General features: G+C 38.0%; 1 protein-coding gene across 1 annotated transcript in view; it reads left to right on the forward strand.

Moving 5' to 3' along the window:
* The first annotated feature begins 1,492 nt into the window (after positions 1–1,492).
* Positions 1,493–20,051, forward strand: part of SLIT2 (slit guidance ligand 2) — a 256,837-nt gene continuing 238,278 nt past the window's right edge. Inside the window, exons 1-2 of the mRNA XM_035903458.1 lie at positions 1,493–1,557; positions 2,770–2,841. Coding sequence (XP_035759351.1) covers positions 2,777–2,841 — 65 coding nt within the window. The 5' untranslated portion in view covers positions 1,493–1,557; positions 2,770–2,776. The remainder of the gene's footprint in view (positions 1,558–2,769; positions 2,842–20,051) is intronic.

Here is a 20,051-nt window from a genome sequence, read left to right on the forward strand (position 1 = left end):
GGAGCCGGAGCCTGGCGGGACTCTGCCCCGGCGCAAGCACGCATCTGCCTCCGGGTGAGGGCAGGCTGGGGTGCTGGAGCCGCTTTCCCAGTCACAGGGCGCGAAGTTGTGCCTTGACTGTGCCTTAACCCCCTCCGCCTTTTGAGAGCGTTCGTGCACCCTCCGGCTCCGGTGTTAGCGAGTCTTGAGGAAGTGCGAGCGTGTGGTCGGTTACCTATCGTGTCAGGCTGCCTTTCGGGGGGTCTAAGGAGTGGAAGAGGTGAGCACGTTATTTCTTACTCTCTTTCCCAGTCACAGGGCGCGAAGTTGTGCCTTGACTGTGCCTTAACCCCCTCCGCCTTTTGAGAGCGTTCGTGCACCCTCCGGCTCCGGTGTTAGCGAGTCTTGAGGAAGTGCGAGCGTGTGGTCGGTTACCTATCGTGTCAGGCTGCCTTTCGGGGGGTCTAAGGAGTGGAAGAGGTGAGCACGTTATTTCTTACTCTCTCAAGTCATTTAAATGTTGGCGTATGAACACCCGTCTCCAGTGATGAATTTCGCTCAGGAAGAGACAGGGAGGACACATTTCTGCTGAGACTTGTGCGGTTTCTTTACGGTGGTGTTTTTGACCGCATGTGGTATAAACACACACACTCAAAAAGAGAGTATTTTTTTTTCTTTCCTAAGTACGTTGGGAATGAGCTGTAATTGTCAGGGTAGTTTCCACGTCATACCACTTCCTAATGGCTTACCTCAGGAATTGTGAGGTCTGATTTTATTTGTAGCAATTGGAATTGGGGCAAGTTTATATCTTGACCCCAAAATGTTATGAATAAGGGGCATATAATTCCAGAAGTAGTGCTAAGCGTGAACAGAAATGCTAGGGCCTGAATACAGTTTTCTCTCACTTCTGAACGCGCTTCACATTCAGCAGTCAGTATAGCTTGCCGGGCAGCACGTGAAGAGTTTAGTTTTCATAAAATCACGTTTCCCATCACATACCCTCCAACAACCTCATGCTTGTTTGAAAGCTAATGTTTGCTATAGGAAGTTAAGCCCTGCTCTGCCATTGTAGCAATACTGTGAAAGCTGAAAGTTGCTTAAGGGTGAAAATTGTCTTCATTTCAGTCACTTAGTTTTTGTAACAGTCAAATACTGTAGCATATATATAGTAGCTACAGTGGTTTTCAAAATGCCGTTATAACCACATCGAGACAGGTTTTGACTCTTCTATACTGTTAAAGATAAATGCGAGCTTTATAATGGCAGGCAGAACTGACTTTGTAAGGGTCTCTTATTACAACGTTTGACACTACTGCTTTCGAGATAAACCTTCGTTCGGTTGCTTGGAAATCAGGAACTCGCACAGTGTTAGTTGTGGGATTGGTTCATTGGGTTCATTTACATCTCTTAATTTCTGAAAATGCTGTGCCCGTGAAAACAAACAGAACAATTTAAAAGTAACATTTGAATGTTTTAATTTTGCTGCTTATAAATTATTCTTCTTAGGGATCTTAATGGAAATAACATCACAAGAATCACCAAGACCGACTTTGCTGGTCTAAGGCACCTTCGAGTTCTGTAAGTTTTCTTTTCCTATCACTGATACCTTTTAGGACTGATCCTACAGTTTGCTATAAAAACCATTAAATTAGTTTTGTTTCAGTTTGTAAGGGTTATCACTTTTTAACTGTTGTGCTACTCTATCTGAACTTACAGCCCCTCCCCCATGTGTCATACACCGATACGGATAAGTTAGCGATTGCCTTAAATTTCATTTGTTTAAATTTTTGTTAAACTCTCCTTAAGGTTATGAGATAACTTGAGGATTTAATTTGGCATGTAGCTTACAAGCGAGAGTTGCTAAAATGGGTTGAGTAACTGTTGGAGTGACTTCAGTTTAAGGTTAGGAAATTTATAGTTCACACTGAAAATGGGTACTCTCAACCTGCAGTATAAGGGGATTCATTAAGGCAAAAAGTTACTCCTTTACTGAATTTAAAAGCAAGTCCCAGGTGATGATTATTGCTTTTCTACGGTTTCTGGGCAAAAAGGAAACACTTTAACAAGGAGTTTGGGGAAAGAATGATTTGCTTTGGGTTTTTTTGTAAATGCTTTTGTTTTAAGCATTATGAAGCTTTTAAAATTCTGCCGGGTTTTGGGGTTTTTTGGGGAAAATCTAACTAATACCAAGTTTAAAAAATACTGCAGGATTTACTTAGCTTATTTGTTAAGGCTATTTAATTTGAGCAAGTAGTCATATAAAATCCTTTTCTGTTTCTCGCTGAAACAGAATATCATGTTGTAGTAATTTTTAATTTTTTTACAAAACAAACTACTGTTACGATTACAATCTCTGTGCAGTCTTTCACTGATGTTTTTTCCCAACACCACAGTTCAGTATTTTTGTTTTGTTATTCTCATAAGAGACTACTACTGCTTTCGCACTGTTCAACTGTAGTCTTATAAGTTGCCGAAGAGCAGTGATGTATGTGCATGCGTGCACACAGCGTATATGCTTATCTGTAACTTTTTAACTTGGGACTCTTAAAGTAAATGAGCAAATGTAATGCCTATTTCTGTTTCTTTTACCGAGGATTATTTTTCCCCTTTTGGGTAGATGAGCCCATGTAAAGTGTTGATGGCAGGGGTCTGGAAGGTTAAAGTGGATGTCACTCCAGAATAACTGTTGTACTGCTTTAATGAGTATGTGGTTGCCTTTAAATGACTACTGTTAATGCAACAAGTTATCTCGGAGCTATTAAAACTTAGACAGAAATTTCTCTATTTCAGTCAGCTCATGGAAAACAAGATTAGTACTATCGAGAGAGGAGCATTCCAGGATTTAAAAGAACTGGAGAGGCTGTAAGTATTTTTAATTCTAAATGTATGAGGTTTTTTCTTTTTATCAAATCAGTTGTGTGTTAAGGTACTCAAACCTCTGGGGGTTTTTTAATTATTTTTTTAAACTTGAGACATCTATCCTGATTGAGACACAAGAGAAGTAAGAAATTCTCAAGTGTGGTATGTATGGGATTCGGACGGGGGGAGCTTTCATGAGCAGTCTGGATTTGACATGTAAACCGCAATTGTCTTGTAGGAAATAGCTCGAATACTATCAAATATTTTCCCTTGAATACGCAAGGACTTTTTCAAATGTGAATGCACCTAAAAAAGCCTGTTCTCTGAGGTACAAGTGTTAGTTGTTAGTCTTGGAGATGTTGGATGTTTTATACAGAGTCGTATTGGAAGTAACTACTAGTTATGCAGTGTTTTGTTACATACTATGAAAGCAATGATTGAATTCTACTCCAGTTTTTAGGATTAAAGTTTTTACAAAGGCTTAGAAAAAATATGAACTGTTAGCTTTCAAAAATTAGTTGGATTTGGGCTTTAAAAAAAAAAAGGTTGAGTACCATGGGTATGAGAGGATCTTGTCTGGTGGAGTTGAAGTGCAAACACCTGCTTGCTTGCGGTAGGACATAGAAAATGAGAAATTCCCAAACTGGTTTAGCTTTTTATAATAGCTGCTTAATTTTCAGTATCTGCTTTTTTATTTTGCTGCATTTCTTCAAATTAAAATATTTTTTTAAAATATATTGTTCAACTTAGGACATCTGACTCGTTAAAGGCAAGATACTGATTGTTGGATATAGTTTCAGTTTGGAGCTAGGAGAGTCTATGAATGCCGCTGTATTAATGTACATTCACGTAGAACTGAGAGTAGCGTCTTCGTTATCATGTATCTTAGTTACTGCATTTTCATTATATCAGCTTTCCTTTAAGCATGCCTCTGAGGTCTTCTTTAGTTTTTCATTTGCTGCTGCTTTAACTTCATAAAGGTATTTCTACTTTATTCCACTGGAAAGCAACATTGGCCTAAACATTGTTTGTCTTACAGTTGTGTTCTGTATCCACAGCTGCTGTGTGTTTAAAAGAAAAAAACCACAAACTGTTCTGGTTTGGTTGGTCACACAGACAAAGCAATTCAAGAGACTCAGTAACCACCAGCGTAATCATGATATTCCTATACTAGTTGGAATATCATGTACTTGAGATAATTACCTCATTTTTTCAAATAAACCAAAGTAACTTTTTGACCTAAAAATTGAAAGTGTCATCATAGTGCAACTGTTTTTGAACACTTCTTAATGAGATTGATTGCTCTTAGAAATGCATAGTCAGAGGTTTGTTTTTTTTTTTTTCAAAATCTTATTGAAACAGAATTAATGCAATGCTTTTTTACAATGTGTTTTAAACTTTGTACAAAGTATAGGGGTTTAGTACAGCTTCTCCTGCTGAGGGTTATATTGGAATAATATATACACATTCCTAAATTTGGCTTATAGGGTCTAGCTAGAAGATTAAACATCAGTGTAGTTCATGTTGCAAAAATAAGTACAGATATGTGAAACATTAATAAACATTAAAAGACCCATGCTTTCACTGTGAATGTGGTTTGACACTGAGATACCAAATACTTGCTAGGCTATAAAACAGTATATAGCCAACTTTATTTCTTGATTATCTTAAAGTAATATCCTGCTATGTGATTTGTTAACAACGTTTCAAATAATATTTTAACTTAGGCATAATTTTGAGGCATTTAATTGTGCTATTTCTGAAATACAGAACAGTAATACTAAACTCCAGAACTTTACTAGTTAAAACTTGCTTGTCTACAATGTTCACATTTTGCCATTTCATTTTTTTTTTTGTTTCTCTTGATAAATCTGTAAAATCTTGGAAAACAGTAGATATTTTCCAGTTCTTATATAAGATACTAGTTCTGAAGAAAAATTCTGATAATTGTGGCTACTTTTGTGGGTTATTTTTGTTGCCTTTTCAGAGGCAAACTATGACATTTGAAAGTTTAGTCATTTAGACCCACAAAGTTAGGTTCTGTTTCGTCTTCGGAATTATTTTGCATCTGCTCCAGTACTTGTCAGTTTCTTTAATTTGCTGGTATTCAGTCAGTCTTAGGTGTGTGGGTGACTTGTAATTTGAATATATATGCAGGATGTCTTTAAACTGTCCCAGCTGTTGGCTAAGAGCAAATATTTCATATTTGTGAGGGAAAAGCTGAGACAATTCTCCTTGTTTACAACTGCCAAGTCCATCTGATGAAGGCGCATTGTTATCTGACAGCCAATTCATCTCCTTGGGATTCTGAAATTCAAAACAATTTTTCAGGAAACTTGTGGTTACTTCCTTCAAGCATTTTCTTTTATACATTGAATAGCAAGCACTTGAAAGCTTTTTTGTTGTTTTTTTTAATGTGTAAGTGTAGGATGTCACATTTCCACTGTAAGTGCAATGTGCCAAGCTACTGTCAAAGAATACCTGATGCAGTCCTTTTAGCATGCCAATGGAAGGTATAAGTGAATCTTGCTGCAACTTAAGTGAACTCAATTTGCTTTATAAGATTGTTTACATGTAATATTTCTTATGTTGGAATATCTTGTGCTAGGACGTATAGGCTGAATTTTAAAATGTGTTTCCTGTAGTTCAGTACTCTCTTTAATGTGAAGAACAGACTTTCACAGTAGTTTCCCTTTGGGGAAAAAAAATACATTGATCTCTCTAGGTTAAGTGATGCTTTTGGGTTTTTTGGTTTTTTGCACTGGAATTTTGGTTACAAAATCACTTCTTTTTAGACCAATTAACCTGATTTTGAAGGAACTGTTTGGTTGATCAGTGGCTTACTCGTTGTGAATACTCATTTGTAGATCTGATCATGTAAAATGCTGAGTATCCTCAACTCCAAGTGGGAACTGAAGACCTGAAGCACTTTGCAAAATTAATATTGGAGAAGAAACTCTCAACCTTCTCTCCAGAAGAAAACTACTTAAAATATGATTTGATTAAATCTGTGTATACCTCTTTCAGGTGGATATAAATGTTTCTCCTGTAGTTTAGTTAAACAACAACAAATCTGTAGTACACTAGGTATAAGTAGTGGTATGTACATAAAGCTATTTAGACCTAGTATGCTGCATAACAGGAATTGGTGTCACACCAGTGTAATTGCAGAAGTGCAGTGGAAACCAAACCCACAATAAATAGTGCATTAACAAGTGATTCTTACTACAGCAGCCCTGCTGTAATTTTAAAGTAAAAATGTTCAGTTAGCAATAAATGATTGTACAGTAGTACCTACTACTTAAGAACTGGGAGGGAAAACAAGATGGAAACTAGGAACTTAATCAGCTGGGTTTTAGGTTTCTGGAAACTTCAGTTGCTGGAGAGACCCTGGTGAAGGTGATTTTGCTATAAGCCTTTTAGTTGGGTACTTCTCTGAGAAGTCTGGTCAGATAAATGGGTATACACCTCACTCTTCACTTAGTTACGTTCTCTGACAGTCTTGTCTGAAGGCTCAGCTCTTAAGAGGGTACAAGCTCTGGTCCAAACCAGTTTGGTACAACACTGCCTGAACTAGTAAGTCTGCCATGAATGTGTCTTACTTCACAGCCTGTACCTTGAATGGCTGAATCGCATGGTCTGTTCTGTTGTGTAGATGCTCTGTCTGCTGAAATAACCCTCTTTGAACCTCAATACACACCTGTTTTTAAATCAGTGGGACAGCTTGTACCTTTGTGTACATCCTGAAGCAGTGTCAAAAAGTCTTGGGATTAATTACAATCTTGTCTGTCCTTTATTTAATATCTGCAAGACTTTCTATATCAGCTAGTAACCTGTATTATGAGCCCATGTTCCTGTGAGTAGGGCCTCTAAAGAGTATACAGCAGTTCAGTATGTGGCAGCTCCCATAACAGGTCACATCCCAATCCTTTATGTTGTCTGAACCTCTCTTACATAGACCACAGTAATGTATTGGTGGTGGGTTTTAGTGTGCTTCATGGAAGGAAGGCACAAAGGGTCAGGGTATGGAGAATTTCCACAAAACTTAAGAATTTGCAGAGACCACTGCTCATTGTGGGAGACAAAACCTTTTGAAATGATTCCTTATGAGAATGTGAAATGAAACACTTGTTTCATCTTTCTCTAGAAAGCTGTCATCTTGAGTGGGATGTTTATAATAGTTTGAAATTGTCTCTTAAGAAAACAAGATAAACTGAAAATCTCAACTTTCCGAAAACTAACACTATTATTAAACACAGCTTTAAAAATGACTTTTAACAAGTGTAGTCAATATTTTTCCCCAAGATCACCTTTTTTCCGTGGTGTTGCAGCTACTGCTCAAAGTATCCCAGTGGTTTTTACAAGCTATTGTCATCTGGAGGGAAGTATAAAATTTGGTTGAAGACAGCTGCTATAGGCTGTTGAACCAGTTCTATTATAAGTTACTTAAGTCTAAAATTTCCTTACAGTTCTTTGTAATCCAGAAATACAATGTAGTCAGGTTGCGAGGGCTAAATATACGCTTCACTTGTTTACGTAGCAGAGCAGTTACCTTTTCATTTAGGAAAAAATGTTTTTTGACTGATAGGAACATGGCTTTTAATCATAATTTTTTCCCTGTAATTTTTCTGTGTCTAGTAGTCGAGATGCCAGCTATGATCATTCTAAGGCTATGTTAAACATCCAAAAGGTGTCAAGATAGGAAGAGTTTACAGCAATCATTTGAAAACTACCCACATTTTTCTTCCTGTATGTGTGAATAATCCATTGAGGCAGCAGTATGCCCCTAAAATGCTAATTTGGAGTCTGATTCTGCAGACATTTACCACGTGAATAACTTGGTTTGCATGAGTAGTCCCACTGATTACGCTTGTGAGAAAGGTTACTTGTGTGGCCTAAAAAGTTTCCAGGCCAAGTCTCTACTCTTTTGATACTTGAATTGATAGGAGTTATTTATAAAATGTCCATTTATTATCTTAATAGTTCTAAAGAGCATCTGTGTAGACTTAAATAAACGAACTAAAAAAAAAAAAAGAACCCCAAACCCCATGAAACCTGTTTCTGCTGAAAACTAGTGTGGAGGTAAAATGTTACTCTCACAGGCTCTAGAACAACCGCAAGTTCTGTGTTAGTATCTGAGCTAAATTGTTATACCCCCGCCTCTTACCTCCCCAAAAACCAAGCCCCCCTGAGCTACATGGTGCGAGTGAGCTGAAATCCTGAGTTCAAGAAAAGAATGCTGTAAGGGTTGAACTTCAAGTTGGTACTTGAAAAAGCTTTTAAACTGAAAGCTATCTATGTTGTATTTTCACGCTCCTTAGAATTGTATTTCTGAATGATGGAGAGAGAAATATTTCAAGAATTAAATGTTTTGTTACAGTGCATGCATTTTTCTAAATTTTTACAAGACAATTCTAAAATAACAAATGGAGGAATTGTCTGTACTTGCTATTTATTGGGGCTCCATCTGCAAGTACATTAAAACAAGTTATTGAAACTTAAGATGAAGAGAGCATTTACGTAGAAGTGTACTTATGAGTGTTTGACTGAGTAGTACTGAAAATATTAAAGTTTTTTTATGAGTAGTACTCATTTATGAGTAGTATTATTTGACTGAGTAGTACTGAAAATATTAAAGTTTTGTGCTGTGGGTGAACAATTTGAAACTTACAGATGTGTCACAGCCCAGAAAGAAAGGTATGTTTCAACTACATAGTTTCAAGGAAAAGTTTTTTTCTATTTAGTAAACAAACTGAAGTACTACTTGGATTTCTTTTCTGGATATGAACCTGTATGTGAAACTGCTATGTTTGCAGCTTCTGCAGCAAGGGCTTAATTAAAACCTCAATACATAGGGGTTGATCTTGTCAAAGATATTAAATGGGATTCAGTATAATAAAGTGATTTTTAGCTGTATTTCACATATTACATGGTTAGTTATCTGTTTGGGCTCTAACCTAGTCCGATAAATGTGGTAAACTATTAAGCTGTATTAGCAGGTTTTGAAATTATAAAACCAAAACTCACTTATGAGTTACCATGATCTCTGAATGTGCGGTGTTTTACAGAGCATCTCTTCTTACAAAGGCATGCGTTGCAGGATGGACTAAGAAATAAAGTGTTCCATCTAGGATAAAAACAAATACAGCTTGTCTTGGGCAATACTGCCCACCAGGCCTGGGCAATTATTGAGGGGATTAGCAGCTGTTTCAAAACAGACTAGATAAACTAGTACTGCTCTTTCTGTCTGGTCTAGGAAAGGGCCATGCTATGTTATGTGTATGTTCTTTCTTATGGTGCAGACTTACTGTATCGCTGATGGGATAAAACATGCTTTCCAGAGATTAAAATAGACCTATGTGCTAACTTTTTATTACTTACTGATATGTGGCATGAGATTGCAGTTTTATTCCAATTATTCGACTAGGTCTATCCATACAATGTAAATTCCAAGGAGGAGAATAGTAACTTTTAAAAGAGGAATAGCATCATTTTCTATGATTCTTTAAATGTGAGCTGCATCAATAAATTAATCCCAGAATAATCAGTTTTGGTCTGAACTTTTTCTTCCTGGGTTTTGAATCTCTGATAGAATATAAGCCTTTCAGTTACAGAAAAGAAGTGTTAAACCCCCAGATTTCACTTCCACAGAGCTACATGATCAAAGTTGAAGAGTAGGGACTTTTGGAAAAAATGCCAAATGTTGTCTGTTTTTATGATGCAGTTTTGAAGTTTTAAGCAAAGCAAAATCTGATTTTTTTTTTTTTTCCAATTTATAGCGGATTAGCTGTGAAGTTTAAAGGCTCATGTGGAATTTTAGGACCCCTAGTGAACAATGCTACATTAGCAGTAGAGTCGCCACTGCTGTTCCAGGAATCATTTGTATCCCTGTCACAGCTAAAAGAACAGCCAATAAATGAATGACATTTCATCTTGTTGTGCTTGACTGTACGTTGTCTCAATGAAAGCAGCTTTTTTGGTGGTAAGAACTTCCGTTATATAGTTGGGAAGTTGTACTGAGCTCTTAGAGTGAGTTCTGAGTTCTTTAGCTAGAAGTTTAGTCTCCAATTTCTTTTCTGACTGAATTCTGGTCATCATTTTGGTGTGCAAGTTCATTACTGAATCCTGAGAATTAATTTTTCAGTTGGGGTACATTCTGAACAGTTTCTGATTGTTGCAACGAGGAGGGTCTAAGTTGGACTGCCTGCAACCTGAGGTGCTAAGGCATGTGCTTGTTTATAAGGTTGCCAGATGTTTTAATTCCTTCCCCCCCCCCCCCCCCAACAACTTAGTCACCTGTCTGGCTTCAGTCTGAATATAGGAGCACTTGAAGGGTTAATACCTTCACGCATGTGTGATAGGTAGCGGAAGAATAATGAGTTCAGGTAGAGAATACGTTTTTTAACAGCCCTGAAGGGGGTGAACAGTTATTCCTTGTTAATCACGGATGTGAAAAATCCTTCTCTTGGCTAATCCTACATAGTTTAAGGGCAATGCATAGCGCATTCCTCGTCTTAGAACAAGGAGGAGACCATGAAGCCTGCGGTGCTAATCACTTACCAAAGGAATGTGAGACCATCTTACATGACTTGTACTGGGGCACCTGTATTTATAGTTTAAAAAAAAAAAAACAAACTACAGTAATTATTCTGTATTAGCAGATTTTGTCAAAGCAACTTCAAATATCTTCTCTAAAAATGTCTGTTAAATCAGAAATAGACAAAGGCTGGTTCTGAAGGCAATATTTAAAAAGATGCAGCGTTCTAATGGAACTTTAAAAATCAAATTATAGCTACGATTTGATTTCAGAATGCTACAAAATATTTGATAAAACTTTAAGTCCAAGAGCAGTGTTCTTCTTTTAAAAGCCTTGTGAATGTTCGCTATTATTTTTACCATATTTTATTCATCTGAGTGTCTTTTCTCATGGGACTCCTTTTATAGGTCTAGAAGTCAAATTGCAGTGAGAAGTCCTGTTTGCTCTTTGCAGACCTTTTTACAAATTCCAGGGCAGGAAGGCTGTTTATTTTTCCCACATCTGTTTTGTGCTCATCCTTTGTGACATTGTTTGCTGGATGCTCTTCTTTCTTGTTTCCTCTGAAATGGGTAATTTGCACTGTTGCAAAATGTTGAGACCAAATCTGATTCTACAGAACTGTTGTGTCAATGTTTTTGTTTCAAAGTGTTTTGTGTTTGGAAGCTATTTTAAATTGATGCTATAGAGCACTGATATTAAACTTGAAGGTATGCATTTTGGTTTTACTCTGTAAAAATCATAGTTATCTGTTGCAGAGCTAGTTCAATATATTTTTTTTTTTTAAAAACAGATTCAATGTTAAATCGCCACAGGTGAAAATTGAGCTGTCATTGTTTTAATATAGCATATTGCAAAGAGCATCTAAGATGCTCTTTATTTTAACTGCAGAAGCCACAGTTCTGTTTGGAATTTTGCAGTTAAACTCCAAAATGTATGAGGGATCTGGCTGCATGGCTGCCACTTCAGTGACTCATACTGTTACATTACCTCATTTACTCTGCAGAGTCTGGTTGAAACTTCATCAGAAGAAATGTTTTATTTTCCTTCAGAGTATGTAGTGCATTGTACTGGCTTGTCTTAATAATAGTCTAGACTGATAATCAAATACAATGTGGCAAAGTCTCCTTTAATTTTTTTAAAGACACCAGCCTTTCTGACTTTAGTTTGGCAGGATGCCTGTACAGGTGCTACAGAAAAATACTTGAGTGAAGACTTAGTGTGGTAAGTCCATGCCAGAAAGAGAGTTACAAGCCTATCTAGACTATCTGCAGGCCCTTCTTGCCTTTCTAAACAATCTGTCCAAACTCTTGCTAAATTCCATCTAATAGATCAACTACCCCTCCACTCTTTCTTTGCTTTTTTTTTTTCTTGGAAGTAATCCCAGGTGTTGTCAAAGATTATCCTTGCTTCATCTGATACTTGATCCTATATTACTTTATGGAGGTCTTATAACTTCTGTTTCCTTCTTTGCGGTGTACTTCATAGAATAAAATCCAATGACTTAGCCTCACAGGATTGTGGAGGTTTGAAGGAGCCTCTATAAATTGTCTAGTCCCACGCCACTGATTAACGCAAGGTCAATCAGAGCAGGTGGCTGAGGGCTGTTCCAGTCGGGTTTTGAATGTCTCCAACGATGGAGAATCTACAGCCTCTCAGGGCAACCCGTTCCAGTGTTTGACCACCCTCACAGTCAAAGACTTTTCTTATGTTTAAATGTAATTTCCTGTATTTTGATTTGTGCCCGTTGCCTTTTGTTATTTCACTGTGCACCCCTGAGAAGAGTCTGGCTCAGTTTTTGTTACTTGGGAAGTGCATCACTTATTTATACACATGATGTATTTATACATATTGAGATCCCTCTGAGCCTTTTCTTCCCCAGGCTAAACAGTCCCAGCTCTCTTTAACCTCTCCCGCTGTGATACGTGCTTCAATCTGTCTGCTTAATCATCTTCATGGCCCTTCTCTGGATATGCTCCAGTATGTCCATGTCTCTCTTGTAATGGGGAGTCCAGCGCTGGGCACAGCTCTCCAGATGCTGAGTAGAGGGGAAGGATCGCCTGCTTTGACCTGCTGACAACAGCCTTCCTAATACAGCTCAGAATGCCCTTTGCAAAGGCACATTACTGGCTCCAGTTTAATTTCTTGTTCACCAGGACCCCAGGCCTTTCTCTGCAAAGCTGATTTCCAACTGGTTGTTCTTAACTGTGCAGGTGCGTGGGGCTGTTTCTCCCCAGGTGCGTGGGGCTGTTTCTCCCCAGGTGCGTGGGGCTGTTCCTCCCCAGGTGCGTGGGGCTGTTCCTCCCCAGGGGCGTGGGGGTGTTTCTCCGGCCTTTCTCTGCAAAGCTGATTTCCAACTGGTTGTTCTTAACTGTGCAGGTGCGTGGGGCTGTTCCTCCCCGGGTGCGTGGGGCTGTGCCTCCCCGGGTGCGTGGGGCTGTTCCTCCCCGGGTGCGTGGGGCTGTTCCTCCCCAGGTGCGTGGGGCTATTCCTCCCCAGGTGCGTGACTTTGCATTTCCCTGTTGAGCTTCAGGAGGTTCCTTTTTGACTGATTCTCTAGCCTGTCCAGGCTCCTCTGACTGGCAGTGCACACACCTGGTGCATCAGTCATTCCTTCCAGTTTTGTATCATCTGCAAACATGCTGAGGGTGCACTCTCCCATCTTCCAGGTTTGGGTGATGTCGAACAGTACTGTCTCCAGTACTGACCACTGGGGTACACCACTAGTGACTGTTCTCCAGCTGGACTTGGTGCCACTGATCACAGCCCTTTGAACTTGGCGCTTCAGACAATTTTCAGTCTACTTCACCATCTGCTTTTTTAGCCTGTACTTCATCAGTTTGTCTATGAGGACAACTGTTACAAGAGACAGTGTCAGAAGCTTTACTGAAGTCAAGATAAAAAACACCCACTGCCTTGCCCTCATCTGCCAAGTTCCTTATTCATTGTATGAGGCTATCAGGCTGGTCAGGCATGATTCTCCCAGTTGTAAATCCATGCTGACTGCTCCCAGTCATCATCTTGTCCTTACTGTGTCTAGAAATAGATTCTGTTTTGCTCCCTTGCCTTCCCAGGCATTGAGGTGAGGCTACCCAGCCTGTAGTTTCCTGGCTTTTGCTTTGCTTGTCGCAATTTTTTAATGCCATGGTCAGAGTTAATAAGAGTAATGACCAGCTATTTGTATAAATATCCTTTCTGTTGAAACAGTAAGGAATACAGAAGCTTCCAGAAAATAACAGCTTTAATTTCTCTCTTTTCTTAGCAAGGGAAAAACATAAAAAGCCCAAACTCAGCTAAACAAAGAGCTTGTCCTAGCTCTGCTTATATTGGAAAACCTCTTAAGAGAAGCAAATTAAGTATAGACTCCTGACTTTCTCTGCAAAATAGTGTTCTGCATGATGTATGGAGAATTGATTGGGGTAGGGGAGGAATGTAGTAATTTTGGACTTGACATCAGCCCCATGTGAGAAGAAAACGAAGGACAGAAAATATGTTAGGGTTCAAGTAGTGTACACTAGTACAGTGCAGTACTATAGTTTGCTAAGTAACTTTCACCACTGCCTACACAAGTAAGAAACTGAGTTTGCAGTAGTGTCTATGTCCTGCTTACTTTCAGAAATTTTTTTTTAGGAAAACAAATATTGAATTGGTATTTGATATTAAATTGAAACTAACTTAGATATCTTTCTTAGCTAGTCACAACTTAGCCTGGAAAATGGAGCCCTGATTAAGTGGTTCTTGACCTGAGGGAAATTTTGACTTAGGCATCCAAATGCTGTAAGGTCAGCCCTGAGCTTCTCAGATTCCAATTTTTTTAATGTGGTCAGTAAGCTTGATATTGCTAGGTTTAATGAGATTATGAGTAGTTTGACTAGAGATGAGAAGATCTTTGCAGAGAATTCTTAATGGACTAACTGGCACAATTTTTTGCTTAGCTCTTAGTACTTGGGCCTTCTCATTTGATAACATGTTCATGCAAGTCACATTCACAGACCGAAGTTGCCAGATGTGTTGAAGTTCAGTAGATTGTGGCTTTGGACACAGATGCACAGATGTTCTCTGCCTCTGGCAGGTATGGCAACACATTTTTTGTAGAAAAGTAATAAGGCTTGCCTTCCTTGCAGACATAAGAATATAAAGTTCTCCGGTGAGGAACTTCATTATTATTTATTAGTATTTATTAATATTATTATTATTCTGCCCTTATATATCTAGGGTAAAGTTTTTAGGACTTAATGGTTAAACCAGTCCATGGAGATTATTCGGATGCTGTGCACTAGCTTTCTGTTTTAAGATACTTATATAATTTTGTAGGTGATTCTCTATTTCCTGAGCTCATAAAGTCTGAACTTCTATTAGACCTTCCCACCAGATGCATATCCCTGTAATCTGGTGGAACTACTTGAGGAGTCTGGTGGGCTCAGTCACTGTAGAAAGTGCTGTTGCATGAAGATTCAGTGTTTGTTTACTGACCTGTCCTTTCATTTAAAATTGAAATTTAAAGAAAAAAAGTTTGTGTGCTTTTAAAGTTTATGCATATTTTGCAAATGAGCTTCAGTGAAAAGATGTAATAAGGTATTTTTAAATGGGTGTGATAGCAATGTCTTCTGCTGACAAACAGTAGGTGTGGATGTGCTCTTTTGAAGAGTGCAATTTCTAAGCTATGCAGTACTGTGTTTCTGTGTGCAGAGAGTATATTTACTTCTCTCAGTTAACATCGAATGAGGAATGAAAAATGACTACTGCTATCATTAACTTTGTGTGAGTTGGAAGCCTTCTATCCTTCTTCCTGAAGCAATGGTGGTAGAATAAAATGCATCTGTGCCCTGTATTTAGAGTTTCTGAAGGCTCTCAGTCTCTATGCACCCAATGGAATAAGCTGTTTCTAATTAAAGAGTACAGCTGATTTATAATTTACTTGGAACAGGTCTTGGCTTCAGTTGATTCTCAAGTTATCTTTGAGGGCTTCTGTTATTTTAGGGGGCCTATGTCTAGAATTGCATCTACTTGAACTAAAGTGCACTGGAAGACAACTGGTGGGGGTCAAAACAAGGAATCTTCCAGTACCTGTGAAATGGCTATCAAAAAGCTCAAGCCAGGCTCATTGCTGTGGTGAGACAACGAGCATAAATTGAAATGAGGAGAAGTTACGACTGGATGTAAGGGCAAAACTTCTTCGCCATGAGGACAGTCAAGCACTGGAATAACTCAGCTGCCAAGAGAGGCTGTGCAGTCTCATACAGCTTTTCTGGCGGTGTGTAGCTGATTACAGTGGGATCAGAAGCAAGTTACAGTGAAGGTTGTAACAAGTCTGGGAAACAAATACAGACCTGCTCATGAATTACAGCAATTGCAGACGATTACATTGCAGACAGTGTAATTAAGATTTTTTTTTTTTTCTCCCTTCCTCCCCTGTGCGTGGTTGATACTGAATCACATTTGTTGTGGCATTAAAACTTGAGAGAGACATCAGAATGGATTGGTGGCATGGCCAGACTTCCATGGTTTAGGATATGTGTCACTGTGAGCATAATGTGCTCTCCCTGCAGTTTACCTCTAACTCTGTCATCCTCTACAAATCCTCTGGCTGCATGCAGACGAGTAAAAACCCAGATGTATACCCATTTCTGCAAAGCTAGCTGGTTCTCTAGAACCAGTAACTCAAATCCAATGAATTTTTTTGCTTACCTTACTGTTTTCTGCTTCACAGTGCAACCCATTGCTTGTCTGTACCTACTTTTTATCTGCTTACGGGTATTGACCTTCCTTTAAAGAGTATTTTCAACTGTTCCTGTGTCAAAGATTTTCCTTCTTTGTCCATAAATGAATCCTTCTGTATACTTCTTCTATCATTTCACTTTGAAGATGCTTTTCTAGTCTTCACTGTTTTTAGAAGACTGAGCTGTGGGAGCTTTAAGCTGAAGTATTTAAAATACCTTGTGTACTTTAGGTATTACGGGGACTTAGCTTGAATTCCTCATGAAGAGCTCCAAAATTTACCTGTGCCAGTCTGTCAGTTTGTCCAATCTCTTCCTAAAGATGCATTCAGTAACAGAAGTAGTTATACATATTTTAGTTGCAACTGTTCCTCAGTTTCATTAAATCGAAAGAATTATATGGTGTGGGACCCTCATCCATTTATTTCTGGCCACTACCAAGGAATGTTACAGTTCAAGGTATTTCAATGTTAGAAGAGATTCTCCAGTACATTTTTTGTTGTTTATACCACTAACACTTCATCTCTTCTGAGCTCACTGCTTTTGCTTGAGAAATATAAATTTTCCTAGCTTGTTTGGGAAACTGAACGGTAGCAGTATGGAATATCTCATCGCTATTTCTTTAGTGTTTCACCTTGAACTTCATGCCAGTTCTGGGAGAACAGTTCAGTTGACGCAGCTGAACTCTTTTCACGCTGTCCCAGGGGAAACGCTGCCTGCTAGCTAGCTAGCTAGAGTGAGGTCTCTGCCAACACACATTGAAAGAAAAGATGGTGGAGTTTTTATGGTTGTTTTTACTCTGCAGTAGCTGTAGTTCTTTGCAATCTATAGTTACGGGTTCTGTGATCCATCTGTGCTTCCCTCAGGTTTCAGCTCCAGGGAGAAAGGAGATCATGCCTGTCTCACTCTTGTTCCATTGTCTGCGTGTTCTGGATAGGTATTGCTATTTCAGACAAAATTAAGCATGAGGTCACCTGAAAAAGTGGAAATATTGGAGAAGCAGGTATATTAATGAACAGTTTTAAAATAGGAATGTGTTTTCTGGACTCTTCGTGTGGCTCTGTCTCAAAGATTGAAAATATCTCATAGCGACTGTTGAACTGGAAGCTGTTGTGTACTGTGATACTAGTTTGTGTATTCCAGATTGCCCGGCATCCTTTTTCACATTCACTTATGGTGTGAATTCATAGCATTTTTTTAAACAGAACTATCTATTATAGTCTTGAAAAATGTGTTTCAGTGAAGTCCAGTTCATAAAATCTCCTTGTAGGAAACTTAAGAACAGCAAATTGACCCCTTTGAAAGCATCTGTTATAACTTGTTAGGTCTAAAGTGTAGCTGAAACCTCTTTCTGACGTATGATAAAGGCCATATTTCCCATTGTTGTCTAAATGAAAATTAGTAATGTTTGATGTTCTTAGGCGCAGGTGATGAGGAATGGTTAGATTTTTGGTAGAGAAAGCTTAGTTCTAAAAAACTCCAATGAGTGGGATGAAATTATTCAAAGTAGAAGCTACAGAATACAGGATTCATTAAAGATCAGTAATTTATTTAACTTGTGTATTCCCTCAATTTGCTTAATGCTCAAAGAAAAAATGCTTTAATTTTGTGAAAGGCAAAGTAAAAATGTAGGTTGAAGCACTAAGTGCCAAGCTCACTTGGTAGAAACTGTTGAGTCATGAGGGTAGTGCTATTTATTGTTAGGTTAATTCATGAACTTGATTTGTTGTCTGTAACTTAGATTTTAAAGTCCGTACAGCAGCACGTGCATCAGTATGTTAACAGTTTAGTCAGTTGTGTGGGCCATGAGAGCTACAGGTAGTAATGGAAACTCCTGATCTAAGGTATTAACTGCTTGCATAGGGAGTTATGTACTAGCACAAGTATTTCGCCTGTGAAGTGTCCTTCTAAAGTGATGGTAATTGTGTCCTTGTAAGAATGCTGTTGCATTTAGTGAAAGGCAGCCTGCCTGAAGAACTCTATCACCAGTTAATATTATGTCATTGTACTATAGTGCCTTTTTTGTTATTATATGGAACGTCTACAAAAATACAGGTACTCAGTGATTTCAGTGCCCCTTCAGTTACAGCTTGCCACTATTGTCTGGTATCTGAACCTAACAGAGTCCTTAAGAAATATCAACAGAAATTTTTGTCCTGATTAGAGACTTAACTTCCCAAAGTCTTTACCCTGCATGTTTTCACATGTACATTTTAATTGGTAATCATGGACTTAGAGGTTTAAGTCTGAACTATCTATTTAGCAAACAGAGGGGATGAATGCGTTTTATTTCTCTTCTTATTTAACCATTTAGTCAGGTTCAGTGTCTAAGAATTCCATTTCCACTTTATTCTTTTCTGATCACAAACGTAACTTACTTTGAAACAATTTTTTTCTTACTACTTCAGTTTTGTGGTCTTAGTATGTACTCTTATATGTAAATTCACTAAAGGTAAGAAAATGTCTATTTTTAAATGATCTTATTTTGACCAGTAGATCCACAAACACTAAAATACCACGTTTGTGTTTTTATGTAGGTAAGGTTTCCTTTTTAAGCAATGTTCAAATCTGAAGTCTTCCACTAGTTATTAACTTCTTTATAGCTCTATCTTTCTTTTATATTGAAAATTTTCCTTCTACTGATTTGGAAATATGACTTGCAAGACCACAATTCAGATTTTTTGTTATTGCTCGATTAAGTATTTTTCTTTTTTCTTATTAAACTGCATCTTCACTGATCTCACTTACCCCAGTATTATAGTCCTTCCTTTTCAGGATCTTTTTCTTTCACTCTAAATGCTCTTTTAATCTCCTAAATGTGTGATTTAAATTTCTTCTGCTTAAACAAATTAGTATTCCTGGTGCTTGACTAACAAAAAGGAACCTGATGTTAAAACTGGAGTATTATAGATGTCTAGATCTCAAAAAGCTGACTGCTTGCATATGGTTTGAAATGTGGGAGCAAACCTGTGGGTGTGTAAGAATATTTCTCAGATTATTTTGCTCTCATCAGTAGTCACATTGAACTTCAAGGGAGCAATAACTAAGTGAACTAAACCATGGAGCTATGTAAAACTGGGTCTTGAGTGTGTAAGTATATGTATCTATATGGGCATTTATGGAAAAACCTTAAAATTGGAAGGACCTTTAGGTGAAGCAATGTTTATGAAAAAAAGAACCCTGAGAGGCTAAACAGGCTTAACTGTTTGAATTCAGCCCTAAGACTAACAAACAAGAAATTCTGAATCCTTATGAAATTCTAAAACTTAATTTTGCAAAACTGCTGTCCAATATATTTTTTCACTTTGTGGAATGTCATGGTAGCAGTCTACTGACATATGTAATGTAACCACTGTAAGGATAAAATAAAAATCAGCTAATGCCATGCAGTTTGGTGTCCTGGAATGCCTTGAATTATTGTGTTGAGAAGCCCTGTGCATTGCAAACTGGGACTTGTGATGAGGTTGATGGGAAAAAACAGTTTTCTCAGTATGTGATTTTGCTTGAATGGCAGGCAGCATGTGTGGTGCATTGCTTAAACAACCAAAAACCTGTTTTGAGCTTGAATTCTTGACTGGTATGACTATATGCTCCAGGACTGTCACTTATATGCATTAGAAAGAATAATCTTCATTGTATGTTTAAAAAAGGATCATGAAGACAAAATATATTTATCTCTGTTAGTAGCTGTTCTGTTGCCTATGGCTATAATACGGTGGGCTTTGAACTTGTCACCTCAAACTAAGCAATATTTAGCCTGGTCAGTATGTTCAGTGAGAAACTTCATAGACAAATGGGTACCTTTCAGATTACAGTTGCAGCTTTTCTTTTGTGCTGTCGTATGTACAATGACTGTGGGTTTTTTTTTGTTTTTTTTTTTTTTTTTTAAATTTAACTTCCTTTTGATGTACCTTTACATCTATAGAGAAAAAAAAATGTATACAAAAAAGCCCCCAAAACAC

The sequence above is a fragment of the Egretta garzetta genome, unplaced genomic scaffold (assembly GCF_000687185.1).
Source record: "Egretta garzetta isolate BGI_Z169 unplaced genomic scaffold, ASM68718v1 scaffold151, whole genome shotgun sequence".
Taxonomy (NCBI): domain Eukaryota; kingdom Metazoa; phylum Chordata; class Aves; order Pelecaniformes; family Ardeidae; genus Egretta; species Egretta garzetta.